This window comes from Anarhichas minor, unplaced genomic scaffold (genome assembly GCF_050575085.1).
Source record: "Anarhichas minor isolate MPS153535 unplaced genomic scaffold, ASM5057508v1 ptg000014l, whole genome shotgun sequence".
NCBI classification, from domain to species: domain Eukaryota; kingdom Metazoa; phylum Chordata; class Actinopteri; order Perciformes; family Anarhichadidae; genus Anarhichas; species Anarhichas minor.
In genome coordinates, this window is record NW_027466460.1 from 15,104,665 (window position 1) to 15,125,557 (window position 20,893).

A 20,893-nucleotide genomic window follows, 5' to 3' on the forward strand; every position below is an offset into this window, starting at 1 on the left:
TCGAGGCCTTGAGTGTGTGGCTCACCTTGCACCAGGTGCTCGTGGTAGATGGAGGCCAGGTTAGGGAGGTGCTGCTGGAGGTGGGAGCTGAGCTCAGCGTGGGAGTTGATCTGGACCAGCTCCTCCTCGCAGCCCGACTCCTCACCGTCAAAGTCGGCCATGTTCTTCTCCGACTTGGCGCTGACCTGGGAGCTGCTGCAGCTCACGTCGTCGGCACTCAGCATGTCCTCCACCATGGGCCTGACGGAGGAGGGAGGGTTTTATAAAAGAGGAGGCAGAGAAGCAGATCCATTAAAGTTTGTCCATTTGTGTAGGTGAATTTAGGTAAGAAGGCAACATAATCATAAAAACGTGCTGTGATTATTCTTCTTCTGTTTTTGGTGACTTTTCATTGAGCGCTCCATGAGTTCGGTCTTACCCTTCATGGTGGTGGTGGTGGTGATGATGGTGATGGAGGTGGTGCTGGGGGCCAATGAAGCGGCGGCAGTTAAAGAGCTCACTGCCCATGGCCTCACCCAGGAAGTCCCCGGGCCGCGGCAGGCACGGAGGCTCCTGAGGCCCCTGGACCATCTGTGAGGGGCCGATGTCCGGCGGCTGCTGCTGCTGGGGCTCCGCCCCCTCGGGCCGGGCGGACGACGACGCAGAACAGGCGTCCAACATCCTCATCCGGCTCTCCAACGACGTCGACGCGGTACTACCCATGATAGCAGAAGTGTCCGGGTTGAAGGGGAGACCCTTGGACTTGACCCCTGAACCACTGGGCCCCGCCCCCTGGCTCGGCCCCTCGCCGAGGGCCTCCCCCGCCTTCCTTTTCCTGGACTCCGTCTGCTCCCTTGGCTCCTTCTGCTGCCCGCTCTCAGCAGCCGACCGGTTCCCCTTGTCTTCGTCCTCTTCGTCGTCGTCATCCTCGTCGTCATCCTCGTCGTCGTCTTCCTCGTCATCGTCCTCCTCCTCCTCCTCCTCCTTCAAGGCCTCGCTGTCCGCCATGTCGTCAGAGTGCATCTCGCTGCCGGGGCTCCCGGCCGATTGGCTGGCTCGGCTGGAGGCGGCCTCGTTGCTGGAGGCCTCGCTGCGGCCGCTGCTGCTGCCCGGACCGCTGCTGCCTTCCTCCGCGCTGTTGGCCGTCTCATCCGAGCTGCCCTGCATCGACTCCTGAGGACACAAGAATCAATACAATTATTTTAAATCACTTCAGTGTGGCAGTCAGAGAAAGAGGGGAGAACAAATCCCTAGAAAAAAAAAAACAACAACACAAGAACAGAGCACAAAATCTAGTTCATGTTCAGTCATTATTGGCCCAGACAGGATTCCTTTGACCTCTTAAATACTTAATGTTTAATCTTAAATATTCCATTGAGCTTCTGTAAATTTAGGGTAAAAAACACACAGTGACACAACACACAAGTTCAGTATTTAAACTCAATGTTTCTTATTGCTGGTTCCATGTGTCCACCACCAGCAGTCAGTGTGTGTGTGTGTGTGTGTGTGTGTGTGTGTGTGTGTGTGTGTACCTCTGTGTCAGACAGCCTCTGCTGGCTCCTCTTGCTGCCAGTCATCATCTGGTCGTCCATCTCCATGTCGCTGCCTCCGCTGTGTTGCGTGTCGCTGTTGTCGCTGCTGTCTGGACTGGCTGCCGGTGAACCTGAGAGAAAGACAAGAAGACCGAGAGTGAGAACCGGAGAACCGGACCTGTGACAGCAGCAGCAGCGGCTCAGAGGCTGAGGAGGGAAGGATGCACACGGTCTGCAGAACCTCACCTGTTACTTTGACACTTGTCATTTACTCAAGCACTGTACTTAAAGGGCCAGTGTGAAGATTAAAGTGAAAGCAGGACTTTTACTTGAAACGGTACTCTACACTGTGGTGTTACTACTTTTACTGAAGTAAAAGATCCGAGTACTTCTTCCTTCAGTAAAAAAGTGTGAAATGTTCTAATGTTGATGAGTGCTGGTTTCTCTGGACGGAGTCCTGAAACGTATAAAATGCCGCTCTAACAATATTATTCAGAACTTCCTGGAGTTGCACGAGAATCCAGACGGACCTTTCTTGTTGCCCATGGGGAGGTTGGTGTTGAGCAGGGAGGCGAAGGAGCTCTGTTTGGAGAGCTGGGCCTTGGCCGCCAGGGCGTTGTTCCACAGAGCCTTGATCAGCATGGAGGCCAGGTACAGTGTCTGAGGAGGGGAGGCAGGAGCTTTTATTATAGATAATCAACTCCTTAAAGTACAACAGCGTGGTGTCGTTCACAGTGTTTCTGGTACCTGCTCGGTGTGGGCGCTGGGGTGCAGGCCTGACACCAGGTTGAGGACGTGGCGGAGAGGCACTGGGTCCAGGTTCTTGATGAGCGAGGGGAAGAGGTCGTGGATGTAACGGCTGCAGTGTTTCAGCTAAAACACCAAACAAAAAGCAGAGTTAATCATCTCATATCTATCCTCATTGACTGGTACAGAATGTCTGTATACAATGTTCTAAAATAATGTAACATGGGTAAGAATAACAGAATTATATTTTATACATGCTACTTCATCTTCTTTGAAACGTAGAACACTGGTGCATTTTTCTTTATTTGAACATATTATATGAACCTTATCTTTGTTCTCCAGTGACGCTTAAAACCATCAGTAGCTGCAACCTTCAGTCATGCAAACAAATTGTCTTCATCACTCCTCAAACACGCACTGTCTTTGGTGCTTTAAAGGTTTTTGCACCCTCATCTTGGTTTCTGCCACAGAGTCACTTTGAACCAGATAATTTTAAACTGGACGTACATGTCCTCTTACTTAATACTGCAAATTCAATGGTTGATGCAATTTTCTCTTGCTCGTTTATGTTTTAACGTTGTTTTTAACGTATTGCAGTTATGTTTTAGGTTCATTGTTTGTGCTTTTGTGAAACTTAAGCTGCTGTCTTGGCCAGAGCTCCCTCGAAAAAGAGATCAGGTCACAGTCAAGTATAAAAAGTGTTTAGTGGACCTATCTACAATTAAAGCAGGAAAAGTTCACACACGCATAAAAATGTTCACATCTATACATTATTAACTCGAAGAAGACCAGCGCCAGCTGTTTTCATCTGGGGCTCATCACCTTGATGCTACTGATACAGTGATAAATACTGCAGGCTCCTTCCTGCTGCGGGATAACGCCGCGTACAGTCGGCTGTAAATCTGTCCCGTCTTACCTGAGCTGCAGCCCAGATACAGTCCACATGCTGCGTGCTGAGTCGTCCCTCTGCAGCCAAGAAGTTCAGGATCACTTGGCACTGTTTAATGATCTGGAGAACACACACACACACACACACTTAAAAATCGTCCATGCTTGGGTAACATAAAATGACCTCCAGTCTGCAGTCTAAATGCAACGTGTTAATGAATTTGCTGACAGTTCACGTCACTGCATCAAAAGGTCTCACCTCAATGTGCAAATTGGGTCCGAATATGTGCTCCACCACGTTGTTGTGGATCAGCCAGTCGGCCAGTTCCTTCGCTATGGACCTGAAGGGACGAAGAAGAATCAGAATCAGACAGTCGGTGAAGTTAACACAACTACAGCTCAACATGTAGAGCACGAGGTGTGTGACACGGTGCACATTGACTGTGTGGATGAATACCTACAGGTGTAAAGAGAGGCGACAAGAAGATTCCTCTTTGGTTACGTTATCAAACTCCATTCACATGTAAATGTTTATTCACTGGTGGAAACTGGATTACAAGTTGTAAACATTACACATGCACCTTCTGAGAACACTACCGCCGTCTTTTAGTAATTACTTGCAGCCTAAAAATCCACTCAACGCTGAATAAAATCCCATCATTGATTAATTAAACCAACTCACGTTTCTGTGTCGGACACCAGCGACTCGTTGTTGCAGACGTCATTGAAGGTGTGGAGTTGGTTCTGAGGGAACACAGACACACGTGACTCCGTGGTGAGTAAAGACATAACACATCTGTTTCACATCAGTAACATAGAAAAGAAACCTTAAAATCAAAAGACTCTAGATGAATGTCTCGTCGGTTCAGATGGTGAGTGAGAGAAAAGAAAGAAAATCTGCAGCTGAAGCTCAAATGACGACTACAGAACCAATCACACGGGTCTGTCACAGGACGGTCGCCAAGAGCCCCGTCGGGACCATTAAAATGCCCCCCCCCCCCCCCCCCCGTGAGAGAGTCCGGCGGTGTTGGCGGTGACTCACGGTGATTTGGCTGAGTCCGGCCAGCCTCATGGTGAGCGTCGGGGACATGAAGTACTTGAAGGCGAGGTCCAGGCTCTCCTTGTCGAAGCACAGCGCGCTGTCCAGCGGCTCCTTCACCGTGCTCCACATCAGGTCGGCCATGTTGCGCGCCGCGCTCTGCCGCAGCTCCTGGTCCGACAGCTTACACAGATACCTGCGGACGAAAACACCGTCTTCAGAATTCACCACCGGCATTTCTGACAGCACAACAATCCACCAGAGGGGGGGGGGGGATAGAGTAACTGGTGGGCAGCGAGCCAAAAAGAAGACTCATCCCAACAGTGATAATGAGACTCAATAACTATATCAGAAAGAAATCTATGATCTCTGATCTTTCTCTCTCTGTCTATGAAACTTCTCCAACCTTTTAAAAACTTTGTTTGGACCTTTGAGATTCATCTTTAATCACATTCCTGTGTAGGCGAACGCTGAGAGATGCGATCAGCAGCAGAGCGCTGCTGACTCACCCGGTCTCCACTCTGAGCGGAGTTGGTCGGGTTTCTGCTTTTCAGATCTTTTCTGATGAGCTGGGAGGCTACAGTCGCTGCTGAAGGGGGTTGAGTTTTGCCGATCAAACAGATTTAAAAATGGACAAACTGAACTTTGGGAATCAGTGTTTTGTGAAACACTCAAACAAACAACAAACCACAACCAGAGTTCAGGAGGAGGGGCCGTTAGCTGCAGTAAAGTCCGTCTTATATTGTCAATAAGAAAACATTTTCACAATAACACAATAATCCTGCAGAAGTTGAGCTCGATCCGTCATGTTCCTACACAGCGTAACACAAATATAATTAAAACAGCACTTAAAAGGGACAGTTCACCCCAGAATCAAACATGCATATTACCTCCCTAACACATACAAAGCACCAAAAGCAACCGAAAGCTCAGATCTCTTTGATCAGAGGATTTCTGATGCAAACCATATTGTTGCTCTTTTGTTTTCTATATTTAATTCAGGCTGAAGTCTTGTTCGACTGCTCGTGTTTAGGCCGCAATCAACGAGCTCAAAGTTTCCATGACCTATTAAGTGTTACGGTCCATGAGCTCACGCAACCTTTGCAGGCTCTGCTCCCTCCTAAAGCTTTCCTCCGTCTGCACTTTCAACGCTTCAGTGTTTCTGACCGTACTGCATGTTATTTGGGGTTATTTTAACGTCTTCTTGTGCAGCTTTGCTCGGCTGTGAATCCACATGGACAAACGCAATCCCTCACCTCGTTACTCCAGGCGAGTGTGCTCGTGCATCGTAAGCTGCTGGTGCGTGCTGCCTGGCTGCTAAAGCTCAACGACACAGAATCTTCTCCTCGTCGATGTAAATAAAACTCAGAAATCTCAAAACACTGTTCGTTTAAACTGACCTTTAAAAATCAGCCTTGATTATACTGACAGAATGGTCTTTATATGTTTCACCGCTTTTCCTATTGTAAAAACTATTATTATATTATTATAATTGATACGAATTCACCCGCAAAATGCAGCAATGTTTGTTTTAAGATCATATTTTGAGGGAAGTTAGAATAAATCCAGAAGACGAGCCTTTAATCATTTTGTATTCAAGCCCAGTGTTTGACACTCTGCTGAGCATCAGCACCGCTGCCTGCGTCACATGACCGGCCCCTCCTCTGGGGGGGGGGGGGGGGGGGGGTCATGTGAGGAGAGGTTCACTGGAGGCCTGGCAACTGTTGCCGTGGCGACGGAAGTTCTTCCTAGCAACACACATGTGTGGCACTTTGGTATTTGGGGGAAGAGAGCACGAATGAGCGAGGTGCACTGACGAGAGAGAGAGACAGAGACACAGAGAGACAGAGAGAGAGAGAGACAGAGAGAGAGAGCGACAGAGAGAAAGAGAGAGAGACAGACAGACAGAGAGACAGACAGAGAGAGACAGACAGACAGAGAGAGAGAGAGAGAGACAGACAGAGAGAGACAGACAGAGAGAGAGAGACGTCTGGCTTCCTCACTTGAAATGGAAACACCGACGGACGGACACGACTACACTCTCAATGTTTAAAAACGTGCAATAAGTATGACTTCATCCTCTGACAGCGCAGACGAACCCTGAGATTGAGGAGATTACTGATTGAGGACCAGCGGTCATAAACAGATGTTTGGGTTGCTCTGACTTGACTCAAAACATCAGCAGCAGTCCTCTGCAGAAGCTTAACTTCTTCCAGGAGCTGTCGGATGCAGCGCTGACAGGAGAGCAAGGTGTTCAAAAACAAAATGGCAGCTACTCGGTCAGACACAGACCAGGGAATAAAGACGGGCATGCAGCGGTGAGCCGGAGCTCTGGGTGAAACAGGAAACGTGTTCTCCATTTTCTTTTGTCACAACAGCTGCATGGAGGAACGTGGACTGTAGACGCTGCTGATTTTCATATTTCAATTTATTTACCAACAATGTGCAGAGAAGGTGATCTTTGTGCGTCTGTGTAGAGACGGGTGCATGGGAGACTGCTTTACTGATACTGTTTTATTTTGAAGGGAACTCTCCTCACTACTGTGGTAAATAGAGGATTTATTCTCACACACATACGGGTAAAAAAAAGAAAACTGTATCTTGTATAAAATCTTTCAGCAAGATTCTCCAGGGTAGATACACAAAAACATAATTGCAATTTATATGAAATGCATAATTTATTTATGGAGAAAATAGAGCCGGATATAAAGGGAAGCTGTAGTGAAGCTGTTATCAAGCTAATGTTAGCTTTGTGTTAGCGAGCTAATGTAGCTAGCTTTGGCACCTGCAAACATAACGCTGCAGAGCTTTCTGATGTTTCCACATTCAACCATCACACATGGATCGTGTCTCTCTCTCTCACACACACACACACACACACACACACACACACACACACACACACACACACACACACACACACACACACACACACACACACACACACACACACACACACACACACACACACACACACACACACACACACACACACACGTCTGTTGGGAGTGAACTCACCGTATTACGTAGGTGCGGAACGGTATGATGTGCTGCATGACCGCAGGAATGTGCAACCATATTCGGATCTGTGGAGCCAAAAACAAACCGCAAAGAATTTAACATCAAACACATGAAAACAGCAGATAGACATTGGTTGTTTCCACCACGTGTTTATCAACGAGGATGAATAAATCGCAGCCTTTAAGAATCACTTTCCCTGCAAATCCACCTGAAAAATACATCTCAATCTTTCATTTAATTCAGATTTATGGATTTTAGAGTTCATAAATCATGGCGTTGTGGTCTGGACTCACGTTGGAGACGATGGTGATGAAGGCGTGGGCGATGGGGAAGGGGAGGCTCTCCGGAGTGCCCGTCTCGAAGCACTCCTTCATCAGGGAGAGGCCGTGCTTCCCGCAGAACAGACAGACGTAACGCAGCAGATGCAGAGGCACCTCCACGTCCTGGTCGACGAGGGGAGAGACACAGACAGTTTGAACTGACCTCCTCCTTTAAAAATCAGGCGATTTATCTTGAATTAAGCAGTAAAATCCAAACGCAATTAAACTGCCAGAATGGTCTTCGTATGTTTGGATGTTTCACCACTTCTATTGTAAAAACGTGCAGAACATTATAATTGATGCAAAACGCACTAATGTTTGTTTTAAGATCTGCTGCATTTCTCAACATTTACAGTCTAAATGCTAAACAGTCTGTTTAGCATTTCTTTCTGGTTTAAACGACGCAGGATTGATGTGGTCTTATGTACTCCGTTTGTCATCATGTGGTCGTCGTTGTTTTTTGTCAATTTGCAGAGAAACAACAGATGCAAATTAGCTTCAAGACAATTCTAGAACAATTCGTTTTTATTGTTCCTGCAAAAATAAAAATAATAATAATGCCAATTTTTGTGCACTTGATTGAAACGACGTGAAATCTGTGTTTGAATCGAGTATAAATACATCAATTATCATGTTGAAGAAAAAAGAAGGAACGCTGGTGGTTTATTTTAGTTTGCATCCGGCCCCTGAGCTCAATGAAAACTTTATTCGGGTGTGAAGGTAAAAGCCATCGAGCGAGCGGATTATCGGGGGACACGTTACGGCTCTCTGAGGGACTTCATCTGCAGGAAATCATGTTCAAGACACAGAAACTCACCCGGCACAGAATAAACCCGTAAATCTAAGAACCACAACACACACAAGCTCATTCAACGCGGTTTAGAAGAACAAAGCGTGGTTATTAAACCGATCGTGAGCTCCTAAAATGTTAATCTGAGAACACAGAGCGCAGCGTGAGGAGCAGCCCTGTTACCATGGAGCTCAGGAGGCTCAGCACACTGAAGTAATGTGGGCGTCGATGGGACAAAACCAGCGGAGAGGGCAGCAAACGTGGACAACACCGAGCCCAACACAGAACTGTACTCAACGCTGAAGACACACTGACTGACGTGAAGCGAAAACGTTCACATAAATGAACACATGAACGTGTTCTTCCAAGGAAACGTCTAACATGAGCAGAGTTATCATTACTAATATATCCTCATCAGTCTTTACCTGACGTCACATCTGCCTTAATGAATGACAGTCTAGAAGAGACACAACGCCGCTCTTTGGTACGACATCTTCTGCTTTTCACTTCATTTGCAGTGGTAGAAAGTAACTAAGTACATCTACTCAAGTACTAGTTCAAATGTACTTTACTGGAGTACATCTAGTTTTCATCATCGCTCCGGCTCTGGATGGTTTGGGGCGGGGGGCTTGTTCAGGCAGGTTCCCAAAAACACAGTTATCGGGGTGAATAAATTTGAGAAACACGAGAACAACTTCTTTGAAGCATTGAGCAATGGTTCCCGAAGCAGCTTTAAGTGAATCTGGTGTCTGGAGTTTGACTGGGATGAACTAGAAGTCTGTGTTTATTGCGACAGACGTCAGTGTTATTTCCTGCCGTTTGTGTCAGGAGACCGACAGGAAGCAGAGCGGACACTTGACCCGACTCGGTGGAGAAGAGGAAAAGGTAGATCTCTTACGTTCATGTCGCAGAAGGAGCCGAGGATGTTGCTTTCATGAGCAGATATGTCCTGCGGGAAAGAAACGGGAGACAAAAGGGCGGACAGTGAAATCAGGGTTTGGGAGGTTAAACGTGACAAGACAACCTTTGTGAGTAATTATTATTTGAATGCAGAGTTCTGTTAAGTTAATTACAGGTCAACGTTAACGTTCAAAGGAGACTGAAAAGAGACACCACAGGACACATCTGTGAGTGTGAAGGAACGTCCATGTGGACTCATTAGAGCCTGGAGGAGAACATCAATACGACTCCAAGTCCAGTGGCCCGCTGGACCATATTGAGAAAATGTCTCGACATCAATATTGAAGACCATTGGTGCTTTCACAGAATATTTACACTACGTCTCATATCACGATATCGATATAATATTGATACATTGCCCAGCTCTAGTCCAGAGCTAGAGCCAGATGACGTTTAGCTTAGCTTAGCATAAAGACTGGAAGCAGGGGGGAACAAAAATCTGTTTGAGATAATTTAGAGAGAAAGTGAGGTATCCCGTCCTCACCTCTATGGTGGGGTGTGTGTTGTGTTTGTAGGCTGTGTAGAGGGGGAACTGGATCTGGAAGATCTTGGCGGCACACAACAGCAGTTTCTCTCTCTCCTCTGTGCTCCAGGAGCTGAACGGGTCCTGGCTGTCGCTGCTGCTTGCTCCAGCACCACCACCCCCAGACCCACTGCCGCCCTCCCCAGGCCCCAGTGCTTCCATCTGGGCTTCACACGGATGGTTGGGCCCCTGACTCTGGCCCTTATTCTGGTTGAGGTCGGGGGCGTCGGCGTCCTCTTCGGCAGAGTCTCTCTCCACGTTCACGGGTTCGTCCTCCCCGGGCGAGGACGGCTGGGGGAGGCCCCCGCTCCATTCGGACCCCCCCTCCGCCCCGGACGCGCCTCCTTTATGGAGGCGGTCCTGGACGCTGCAGAGGCGGTCTCTCAGGCTGCTGATCTGAGCGATGACCAGGTTGATGAGGGCGTAGACCAGCTGATTAAAGACCTCCAGGTGCTTGTACTCCTTGAAGCAGCAGAGACATTGTCTGAAGACCCAACGCAGAGGAAACGGGACGCGTTAGAGAGGAAATCAACAGGAGCTCAGTCATAATGAGGAAAAGACCTGCCGCTAGAAAACTCTCACGCTGTTTGTCACATTTTACAAAGATTTACAGATTGTAAAGCCACTCGAGGCAAACTAGTAATGTGTGATATTGGGCTACATGAATACAGTCGTATAAAAACAGTCTCTAGTTTAAAGAATTCACTGACAATCCGACATGTAAATTGCTCAAGTGATGAGTAAATAAAGTGTTACAAGAGTCGGTAGTTTGTGCAGATATTCTGTGCCGTGTTTCCCGTGAGGTCACAGAGGAAGACGCACTGACCTCTGTGTCCAGGAGCTGATGTAGCCCAGCACTCGCAGGGCATGTTCCTTCTTCAGCTGGAAGCCTCCTTCACTGCCGTCTGTGTCCGAAACTGAGGAGGAACGAGAGAAGATACCCGTGAGAGGAGAGCTGGCCACGTCCCAGGAATCAATAGAAAATCCTCTTATTTAAGACTAAACACTAAACACCACCAGCGATCTGGCGGTCGCTCACTTTCAGGTTACAAAACTTAATTCAACGATGCAGCGGTTTAAACATTTGATAGTGTTGAGCTCTGCTATTTAATCTTTTAAAGAGCCGAAACTGAAAAGTACCGAAAAACACGGCTGGCATTAAAATACTTAGCAGTTATAAATGAGGATGTAATGTTGACCCCCACAGTCAAACTAAATCATTTGCTAAAACCAAAACAGACGCCTGAGGCTAAACAAGAGTAATCGCACTAAACACACGCAGAGCACATTGTGTCGTTTACCTTCTTATTCTTTTATGACAAAGATAAAATAAATTAATCCTTTATTAGTCCCGCAGCGGGGAAAGTTACAGGATTACAGCAGCATAGTGCAAACAAGAGACATAGTAACAAAACAAGATCCAAACATTGTACTAGCTGACTGAAATAAGTCTTAAACAATGGATGAACATAGTAGAAAACGGCACTAAAACATACTGGAATCACTTTAACGTACATTGTTTCCTAAATCCTGTAGGCTCTATTTTCCCTCCTCTACATGATTATGAGCTCGACAGCCTTTTCAAGTAACTCATGTGAGAATATTCACAATAATCCCAGTAGTGGAAATTCCCCACGATCAACTAATGGTGTGCGTTTCCATCGTTAAAGCCTACATCGTCCCATCCTTACGGGATACGTGTCGGATGGAAAAACTGATGAATAAGTGGAAGACATTTCCACAAAAAATTAGGAGGAATGGATCAGCTTCACTGCAAACACGGAGGACGTTATCATATCTGGATAAATTAAAAAGGACAATATGGACACAAATTGAAAATGCCTGCACTTGGTTCCCATACTTTGTTGATGTTTATCGGCCTCAAAGGCTGAAAATACGGAGGCTGCCAACTACAAAGACATTAAATATTGGCACCAGACTTCAACCGCTTCCGTCTAAAGTTACAGTTGTTCTATTGGCCTTCGGAGATGAACATCAGTCACACCCAGCTTAGAGGAATCAGGTGTCTCCATTGAATCGCTGACCTGGATTTGACAGCAAAGACACACACAACACAACAATAGTTCTCAATCAACCGTCTTGGCCGTGCAAAGCAGGACGTCTTTCCTCACGCAAACCGAACCCGCTTTCAGTGAACAGAAGCTCCTCTGTGGCCCCGGGGCCGACCTCCACTCTCTGGGATGTTTTCCCGGCGGATTTTGGCCATTTTCCTGCCGTCGCTTCGCTGCTTTGGTGACGACCACGTCGTCTGGGAGCGGGCACACGGGTGCCAGCATTAAAGCCAGTTTACGGCTGCAGCTCACCGTGGATATAAATACAAAAGCGTGGGAGGACACCTGCACCGTGTGATCAACACGGTGACTGCAACGTTCAGCCAGACTGGAGGCGTTTAAACATGAGCGCTGCAGCTGTGACTCTAAACAGTACAGTTCAACTAAAATGTGTTTCTGAAAGCAAACGCAGGTAGAGGCAGAAGATCTGAAGCCTCAAAACGACAAAACCAGAAAAGCAAAGATGCACTTTGATAGAGGTTTGGGCGTCACTGCTTCATTTATTTCAAAGGATTAAAGCTGAGATAAAGACTTTAAAACGAATGCATGGAGAAGGAAGAAGGTCTTTTTTAGCCCGAAAATTCATTGTCGTCAACGTAGACTCAAAAGCAAGAGCGATGCCGTCGCGGTGCACACGCGTTCCCAAGTGTCTATTTTACAGGATGCACATGTCGTGTGACGAGGAACAACCAATCAGAGCCGGCAGATATCTTTTCTTTCTTCCGTGAATAACAGTCTACGGTAAATACACGGAGGAGAGGTTAATCATCTCAGTGCAGGGCTACCCAGAGCTCTCCATCCGTCTCATGGACTATTATACAGTCAAACGGACAAGTTGAGCAGTAAAGATACTGTGAGCGAGTTACTCTGCTGGAAAACCATTTTCTTTAGTTTAGTCAGTGAGGCCTACGGCTGAATTACCGCAACTTCATCGTCATCTCAGCGCCCAACTCCCCGAAGCACCTCGGATACAAGGATGAAAAGCAACTCTTGTAGTAGAACGGACAACTTCACTGTCAGAGCAACAGGTTTCTGCTCGTGGTCTTCAGCCGCTGGATTAAAAGAGTTTCGGTATTTTGCTTCAATATTCTGAAGACAAACTAATGTTTCAAGCAAAGCACCTGAAAACTGCCATTTTAAGAATGTAAAGATAATAATTCTCAAATGTGTTTATTATTCTGGTTACATTTGTCATTTTCAAAAGGTAAAGAACTCCCTCCGATACTTTTATTAGTCGTATGAGTCATTCCAACGGCTCGGTGAAGTTGTGTTTAACCCAGTGGCTCTGTGAGCTAAATGCTAACGTCAGCACAATGATATCCATCTTATAGTGTCATTGAGCACAAAGACAATAAATGATCCTTGCACCTCGAGTTATTTCAGTCTGGACCAAAGTGGTCGACTAAATGCCGACATCGTCATTCCTGGAGCCCGACACAGCCGCACAAGAAGCCGTCCCGCCCGTCCACCATGGGGACATCAGCCATACCGCTCTGGCAACAGTTAACACAACATCTCAAGGTTGTCATGTTATCTGCTCCTCCTCACTTCCTCCGGTCAGAGAGTAAACAACACTTTCACAGCAACACACCTCAGAAACACACGTTTGTGTTCCGAGCTTCCATCTAAACCAGCATCTCCCCGACAGTAAAAGAAAAGCGATGCACGATTGTCAGAATTTAACAGGTTTCATTTTTATGCTCAGTAGTGAAGCGAAGCAGCCGGCTTCGTGTCACCTCAAACATTCTATGTTTCTTATTTAGTGTTTCAGTTCTGCACGAGTCTCTGACTGAGACCAAAGCCTGTAAGACAAAGTTAATACCAAAACCTTTATTTATTTTATTATCTCACCAGACTAATGAACCACGGGGACCACACTCTGGCACATTCAGATAGAGAACATTGTTACTGAATTACATTTGAAATAACAAAACCGAACCCGATCCGAGCTTTACGCAACCGAACTAGCTGAAACAGACCCGCTGGGTAGCAGGCTGAACAAACAGGCTGTACATTATTACTTCTGATGAATACAACAGTGGATCTGAACACGACAGCCTTGTTAACAGGTCGCATTTATTAACAACAAAGACGACCAAAAAAGTGACATAAAGCTCATAAACCTAAAAGTATGAAATCGATGAGTGACGAGCTGCTGTGGCTCTTAATTTGAACTTTCACCACATTTCCGTCTGCATGAGTCCGTGGTTACCGTCACCATCAACATGAATCTATGAGTCAGCTTCTGTCAGCACTAGTTCCTTCAAAATAAAACAACATATTTACAGCCCTATTTTTCCCCATCGAGGACAGTTCAACTTAAAGGTACCGGTGTTACTAAAGACATCGACCACCTCTCAGTTCTATTCCAGTGTCCCAGTCAGCCGTGACAGTCTGACAGCGACCGCAGTGAATATTGTGCATCATTCTGAATTGTACACAGGTCGTATGAAGCGCTTAGACGTTTGGATAACTAATTAGGCCTTCCTCATTTAGAATGTAGCATTTTCCGATGAAGACGTGAGATAGGAGCATTCTTTGGACGTGTATACAGTTTATATATATATATATATATATATTGAGAACATGCATCTCAATTAGGGTTTTTACGACAAAGTCTCAGATCTGTGAGTTATACACAAACCAACTCAAACAAAGGATTTTATTGGGATACGAGCAAATATCGCAAAAGGTTGTTGAAGGAATGAATGGCGGCGGCGTCCGCATGGAAATATTAGAGGAATGAATATTTTCATCAGCCATGGTAACAGCTTAGCTAGAAGATGGTCTATTTCGGAATGAGGGCAGAAAGAGCAGCTTGTGCATAAATGTAGTCAGTAAGGCCGCATGCACAACATCACGACACTGAAAGAGAATCATTTACGTCGTTATTTACAACTGTTTTTTCCTACTTCGATATGAAAATGTCTTTTTTCATCAAGTGGGACTTCCAAACTACCTTCATTGTTTAAGTTGCATCATCAGCATATTTGTTTCACGGAAACTAAACTCACTTATTTGAGCGATTCGGTTTGTGTGTGAGGTTTAAGACTCTTTAAACAGGGAGAGGGGCTAAAGTCATTCAATGCTGTCTGACACTTGTGACACGCTCACATTGCGTATAAACTGTTGTATAAATAGATTCTACCGGCTCAATTTCATTCAGTTAACTTAGGAAAGAAATCTGAAAATACTACAAAATATATCATTGAGTGACATCTTCACGTTGTTTGTTTTGTCTGACAAACAGTCCACAAGTCAAACTTATTCGTTGAGCACACGTACAAACAGAAAAGACGCAAATCGTTGCATTTTTAGAAACGACGAGGATCAGCCGTGTGCCGGGAAACGCCCGCTGAACACGGCTCCCTGTTGTAAAAGAGGATTCTGTCTCTTACATACACAAACACATGCTGCTGCAGCACATCTGAGTTCACAGGTCACCTACAGACACAACACATGGACCTGCCAGTCTTGTAGACAGAGCTGTCACAGCTGACAGGCCCCCCCCCCCCCCTCCATCACAATCCTCCACAACACCAGTTTGCATCCGGCCCGACAGACTTCATCCTGCCACTAAAACAACCAGGTTTTACTGGGTTTCAAACAGCTGAACTGGTGAAAAAGCACACGAGCGGCAGATTTTCTGTCGCGTAACTTGAGTCAGAACGAAGCCAAACTACAGCGAGGCGAAGCGAACGCATCAGCACGGAGCAAACTAACTAGAACCCAACACCGCATCAAACGCTCAAACTTCAGTCTGAAGCGTGAGGAAAAAAAGTGAACCTTTAAAGCACAATTGTACAAAAATACAATATATTAATATATTCATGAGAGATCTTTTTTGGTACCAACTAAATTGTATCTGTAGTATCATAAGCATGCCAGCATTGAATGCTTGGTGATTCACTTCATTTTAGCCGAGACTAAGCCGTTGTATGGCTGCTTGTGTTGAGACAACATTACACTTTTGAGAACTTTGGGTTTTTACGGCTTCAGCAGAAATAAAACATGTTGGTATTTCTCAAAGTAGGGCATCGAAAAAAGTATTGTTTTGGAACTGAAAGTCAGGTATTGTATCGTCACTAGCTCACTGGTATTAATTCTTCTAAAATGAAACCCAGCTCTACTTGTGACATCTGACTTAACAACTCAGTTCATCACAACGATTACTGCAATTTTCCACACAATGACCTCGTCCTTAAGAATGCCGGTTATAATGAAATCGATACCGTTTGACTTCCATTCACCATGCAACACAATGCAACACATGCTTTGTGATCAACATCAATTAGACAACCTGACCTATACATTCCCCAAAAAATATACTGTTGCACAAATCAATATTAGAAAACAGTCCTCTAGTCACTAAGATGCGTTTGTTTCTGTCCACATATTCTAATAACAACTGACAACAATCGCAGAATTGGGGTGAACAAAAAAACTAGAAAGAAACAGATTAATCACACAATAATTTGTTTTAAATACAGTATATAGTCAAAGATATGTGGACATTGTACTTCTGGTCTAGACCCCAGCAGACTTTAGACGATAGTGTGCTTCTCGCTTTGTGTCAACAGTGTGTGTGTTTTTTATCTTTCCTGTTATAACATGACACCGTCTCCATACACAAAGCCAGCTCCACACAGAAACCGTTTCCCCGGCTCGGTGTGGAAGAACCTGACTGGACGGCACAGAGCATCCAACACCTTTGGGATGAAGCGGAAACATCAACAAGGCCTCTTCACCCAATATCAGCGGCAACACATTCTGACCAACACGGCTGGCCGGCTTTGGCGATCAGCCGTCTCTATTAAGGATGGAACGTTAATGATTGTGACCTTTAAAGTCATTTGACAGACTCCCTAACAAGAAAGAGACAAAGAGAGAACAGGACAAACAGAACACATGCAGGCATGGGGCAAGACAGGCTTTTATTTGGTGATAATGTAATTCTGTGTTGTTGTATGCTTTAGCAACTTAATTGCATTAAACTCCAACGCAGACTTGGGTCTCTGCTAAAAACGACAACCAGATGTCATACTGACGTGTCATACGAGGACACGTTTAAGGCATGTCAGTAGAACTGTGTCATGCATGCATCTCCTGTGTGATTGTGTGTTAAACTGAGCCCATGCTACATTCAGGTGCAGGATTGTGTGTTAAGTGAGAACATGCTACATTCAGGTGCAGGATTGTGTGTTAAAGTGGATCCCATGCTACATTCAGGTACAGGATTGTGTGTTAAGTGAGAACATGCTACATTCAGGTGCAGGATTGTATGTTAAAGCCCTGCAGGAGGAGCTTTCACACAAGCTCATGACACACGCACACAATAGGCTGGACCCACACAGGAAAACGACAAATAAACGGTGAATCACTGCATAGTAACAGCTCTGCAGATATAGTGTTATAACACACACAAACAGGCTTTGTTCCGTGTCTTACGGACATCCTTGAGGTGCAGCAAAAGGCCCGGTTAGCACGCCATGGACGAACGGCTAACTTGTAGCTATAAAAAGGCAAACCTTGTATTTACGTTCGCTTTGCTATACTTGGCGGTAGACCTGCAGGTGAAAATGGGGGGCTTCTTCGCATCAGTGATTTAATTTACCAGCATGGAGTGAGGCTGATGTGCACACGACGTCGGTCCGAGAAAGACACACACCTAAAGCTACCGAGGATTAACGGTAATGCTGTGTGTGCCAAAATATGCGCCTCGTTGCAGCCATTAATTTTAGTGGGCTAGCTTTAGTCGCCGCTAGCTTTCGACTACTAAAGGTTATAAGATTTAAGATTCAAGAGACTCTGCAAGTAAACAAGCAATTTACAATCATCCTCTTCGTGGTATTGACATGTTAACTGGGTCATTTTGAAGCTGTGGATGTTTCTCCATCCGCATAACAATGGGTGGGAGCGGAGTGGACAGCTAGCAGACTGACCTGACAAACACATCAAACAAAGTCAGGCTAAGCTAACTCTGCTAACTTCCAACACATCCGTGCAAGACGCGTCTTAGCATCCTGCAAACACACACCGTCCCCGTGCACCAGTGTTCAACAGCGCTGAAGTATTTAAAGTCGTGACTGTAATGTCACGAACAACAACCAATAGAGGCGACACGGTTATTTTTTTTTTGTGTGAGTTCTGTGAGGAGTGTTTTTGACAGACAGGCCCCAAAAAAAAACATGAACTGCCAATTTTTGGGATGGATAAATAAAAAAAATGGCATACACATGAAAACCCGACAGAGTCTGACACACGAAGACAACGACCGTCACCGGCCGAGAGCACACGCAGACACAATGCCACGTGTTCGTACGGCTGCAGAAGTCTGCACGAGACGAAAACACACAAAGTTATATTTAGCTAGAAGCTAACAGCTAGCTCCAGTGGACAGCGATGCTAACATCAAGCAGCTAGTTCCAAGCATCGCCTAGCAGTGCAAATAAGATAAATACTACTTACTTTCATTTAAAACCTCCACCAGCTCGGCGCAGTTTTCACACATTTTCACACTGAGTCAAACCATCGCTTCTGGAAGCGGTTTCGTTTGTTGTTGGCTGGCAGCTGGTTGTTTTTGGGGTAAAAAAAAAAAAAGGCCCAGTGGTGGAAGGGAGTGATTGTGTGAAGGTTATCCTCTAAATGAAGCCAGAGGGAACAACCGCGTGGACAACGGGATTTGCATCCAAAAGCGAAGTTTGATGTCAGGTTAAAAAGTTTAAGAGCCTCTGGGAAGGTACGAAATCGAGTTAGTGTCCAATCTGAGCGTTAACTTGAGAGAGTAGACACAGCAGCCATGATGAAAAAGGAGGGGGGGGGGGGGGACGACACAGTGTGGAGAGAGTTCGGGAGTTTTCGTGCTATTCTCCTTCACCCGTTCGGGTTACTTCGGTAATCTCGTGATATCTTCGGGTTGAAGATATCGCGAGATTTTCCTTACGATCTCAAGGGCAATGAAAACATTGTACTTGTCAATCTTGAATAATAATAATATAATAATAATAATAATACAATTTACATTCATAAATGTAAAATTGCTAAATACTACAAATATTCTGTGTATATATAATATTTTAGTTATTGTGGATTTTTTACTTTTTTACTTATTTAAAATAAATTAAAAATTGTATATATCTTTTCTACGAAGACATATTTGGATTTTAACACCATCAATGATCTAATCCATGTTAATACATCTTTTTAAATGCATATTAAAATATTACGTTATTTGTGTTTTAAGCTATTATTTACATTTTCTCTGGTATACATGTAATTCTGTCGGTTAAAACAGTCAGAAGTATTTCAAATATACTTATGATTGACTACAGAATCGTGTAATGAGGTTGATATACTTATATAGTCTTTCTCTTGTCTGTACAATAGTAGTGGTACATGGATATTTTACTGTAAAAGTAGCAATACCACTATGTAGAAATACTTTGTTACAAGTAAAAAGTCCTGTGTTCAACATTTCACTCAAGTAAAAGTACACAAGTATTAACATCAAAACATATTTAAAGTACTAAAAGTAGAAGTACTCATGATGCAGAATAATATACATTATTGTATTATAATCATCACTTTAATGTTGCAGCTGGTAAAGGTGGAGTCAATTTAAACCATTTTATACACTGAGTAGTTTAATCTATAATACATCAGAATGTATTAATCGATTTATATTTTGTATCAATAATCTTAATCTGCAAAGTATCTTTAATTATCAAATACATGTGGAGTAAAAAGTACAATATCGGCTTCCAAAATGTAGTAGAGAGTAAAATAAAATGTAAATATTTAAGTAAACTACAGGTACCTCAAAATTGTGCTTGAGTACAGTTCTTTAGTAAATGTAATGCATGTATTGTAAACGTCTCTGAGGTGATTTTGGGAGGAAAGAGGCCGATTCCTCAGATGTAATAAGTTCTGTGCTACATTTACACAACAGTTGGATCCCTAATCATCTGAAGACCTTTCATGTATTTCAGACTCGGCGTTTTACATCACAGACACGTGACTACGAAACACTTTCAAATCAGACTCGTATGTCGTAGCTTTCTCAGGACCTACACTGCAGTGTGCGCGCGCGTGTGTAGCCTAAAGAAAACCAAACTTTTTCTCTAGAACCAAACCTGCCATGTCCAACTTCACTCATTTCATGTCAAACCTGGGACCCCACAGTGTTTGTCTGGATCCTCATCCCCTGTCCGTCTGCACACCACTGCACCGATCAAACTATTTTAAATGCAGTTAAAGCTGAACTGATGGAGTAAATTATCGCATGTCTCTCGATACAAAGACCTTTAACAGGAGACATTTTGTCCCATTAGTGGAACCAATAACAATGTTATTAAGTTCCATCACTTCCTGTAATGCTGTCATATTAGTTACTGCTCTCTTTGTGTGGCGCTGGGACAAAGCCAGTCTATATGTTCTATTCAACTTTAGTTTCACGCCATGTTTGACTCCTCCGCCCTCCAGTTTGGGAAGTTTCCTCAAATGTTAACTCAGTCTTAAAAGGTTTTTGGAAAATTTGACATTAAGCGTCATTTGCAATAAGCGCTCAGGACCTGGAGGCAGAGCTGTAACGTTTCTGTTCTTCTCCAGGTTTCCCATAACCTTCAGAGCTTTGCTAAAGAAGCAGTCACACACACACACACACACTTTTTTTTTTTGTAAAAATAGCCAACTTTATATTCTCAGAGTACTAAGACAGCTTTACAAACAGGATGATATGCACACGGCCTTCTCATCCAAACGCAGAGCGGTCTCACCGACTCAGAGAGCCAGAGTAAAAGAAACAAACACACTGGCAAACCAAAACCAGACAAGGAAGCAAGGAAGTACACGTCTACCCCTTGAGCGTCACATTCGTCCTGCCCCATGCACGCGGCACTTCAGAAACCAGAGCAGCCTGTCGACTTACCATCGCAAGTGATTCAACATTATATATATTACATATTAACAGATAGCAGAGGAGGTGAAGAATGATTAAAAATAACCTGAAATTCTTATAACTTCA

General features: G+C 44.7%; 1 protein-coding gene across 5 annotated transcripts in view; it reads right to left on the minus strand.

The window, feature by feature from the left end:
* The window catches only part of usp34 (ubiquitin specific peptidase 34), a 43,121-nt gene extending 24,429 nt beyond the window's left edge, over positions 1 to 18,692 (minus strand). For 3 of the 5 annotated variants that reach the window (XM_076091748.1, XM_076091746.1, XM_076091745.1), the window contains exons 1-15: positions 18,340 to 18,692; positions 10,626 to 10,716; positions 9,761 to 10,283; positions 9,215 to 9,265; positions 7,500 to 7,649; positions 7,204 to 7,271; positions 4,189 to 4,381; positions 3,829 to 3,890; positions 3,406 to 3,487; positions 3,175 to 3,267; positions 2,259 to 2,384; positions 2,042 to 2,171; positions 1,512 to 1,642; positions 419 to 1,152; positions 26 to 240 (exon numbers count right to left, since the gene is read on the minus strand). In XM_076091748.1, coding sequence (XP_075947863.1) covers positions 26 to 240; positions 419 to 1,152; positions 1,512 to 1,642; positions 2,042 to 2,171; positions 2,259 to 2,384; positions 3,175 to 3,267; positions 3,406 to 3,487; positions 3,829 to 3,890; positions 4,189 to 4,381; positions 7,204 to 7,271; positions 7,500 to 7,649; positions 9,215 to 9,265; positions 9,761 to 10,283; positions 10,626 to 10,716; positions 18,340 to 18,382 — 2,692 coding nt within the window. In that variant the 5' untranslated portion in view covers positions 18,383 to 18,692. The remainder of the gene's footprint in view (positions 1 to 25; positions 241 to 418; positions 1,153 to 1,511; positions 1,643 to 2,041; positions 2,172 to 2,258; positions 2,385 to 3,174; positions 3,268 to 3,405; positions 3,488 to 3,828; positions 3,891 to 4,188; positions 4,382 to 7,203; positions 7,272 to 7,499; positions 7,650 to 9,214; positions 9,266 to 9,760; positions 10,284 to 10,625; positions 10,717 to 18,339) is intronic. The other 2 variants (XM_076091749.1, XM_076091747.1) reach the window with 1 other exon arrangement.
* Between the last annotated feature and the right edge of the window lie 2,201 nt (positions 18,693 to 20,893).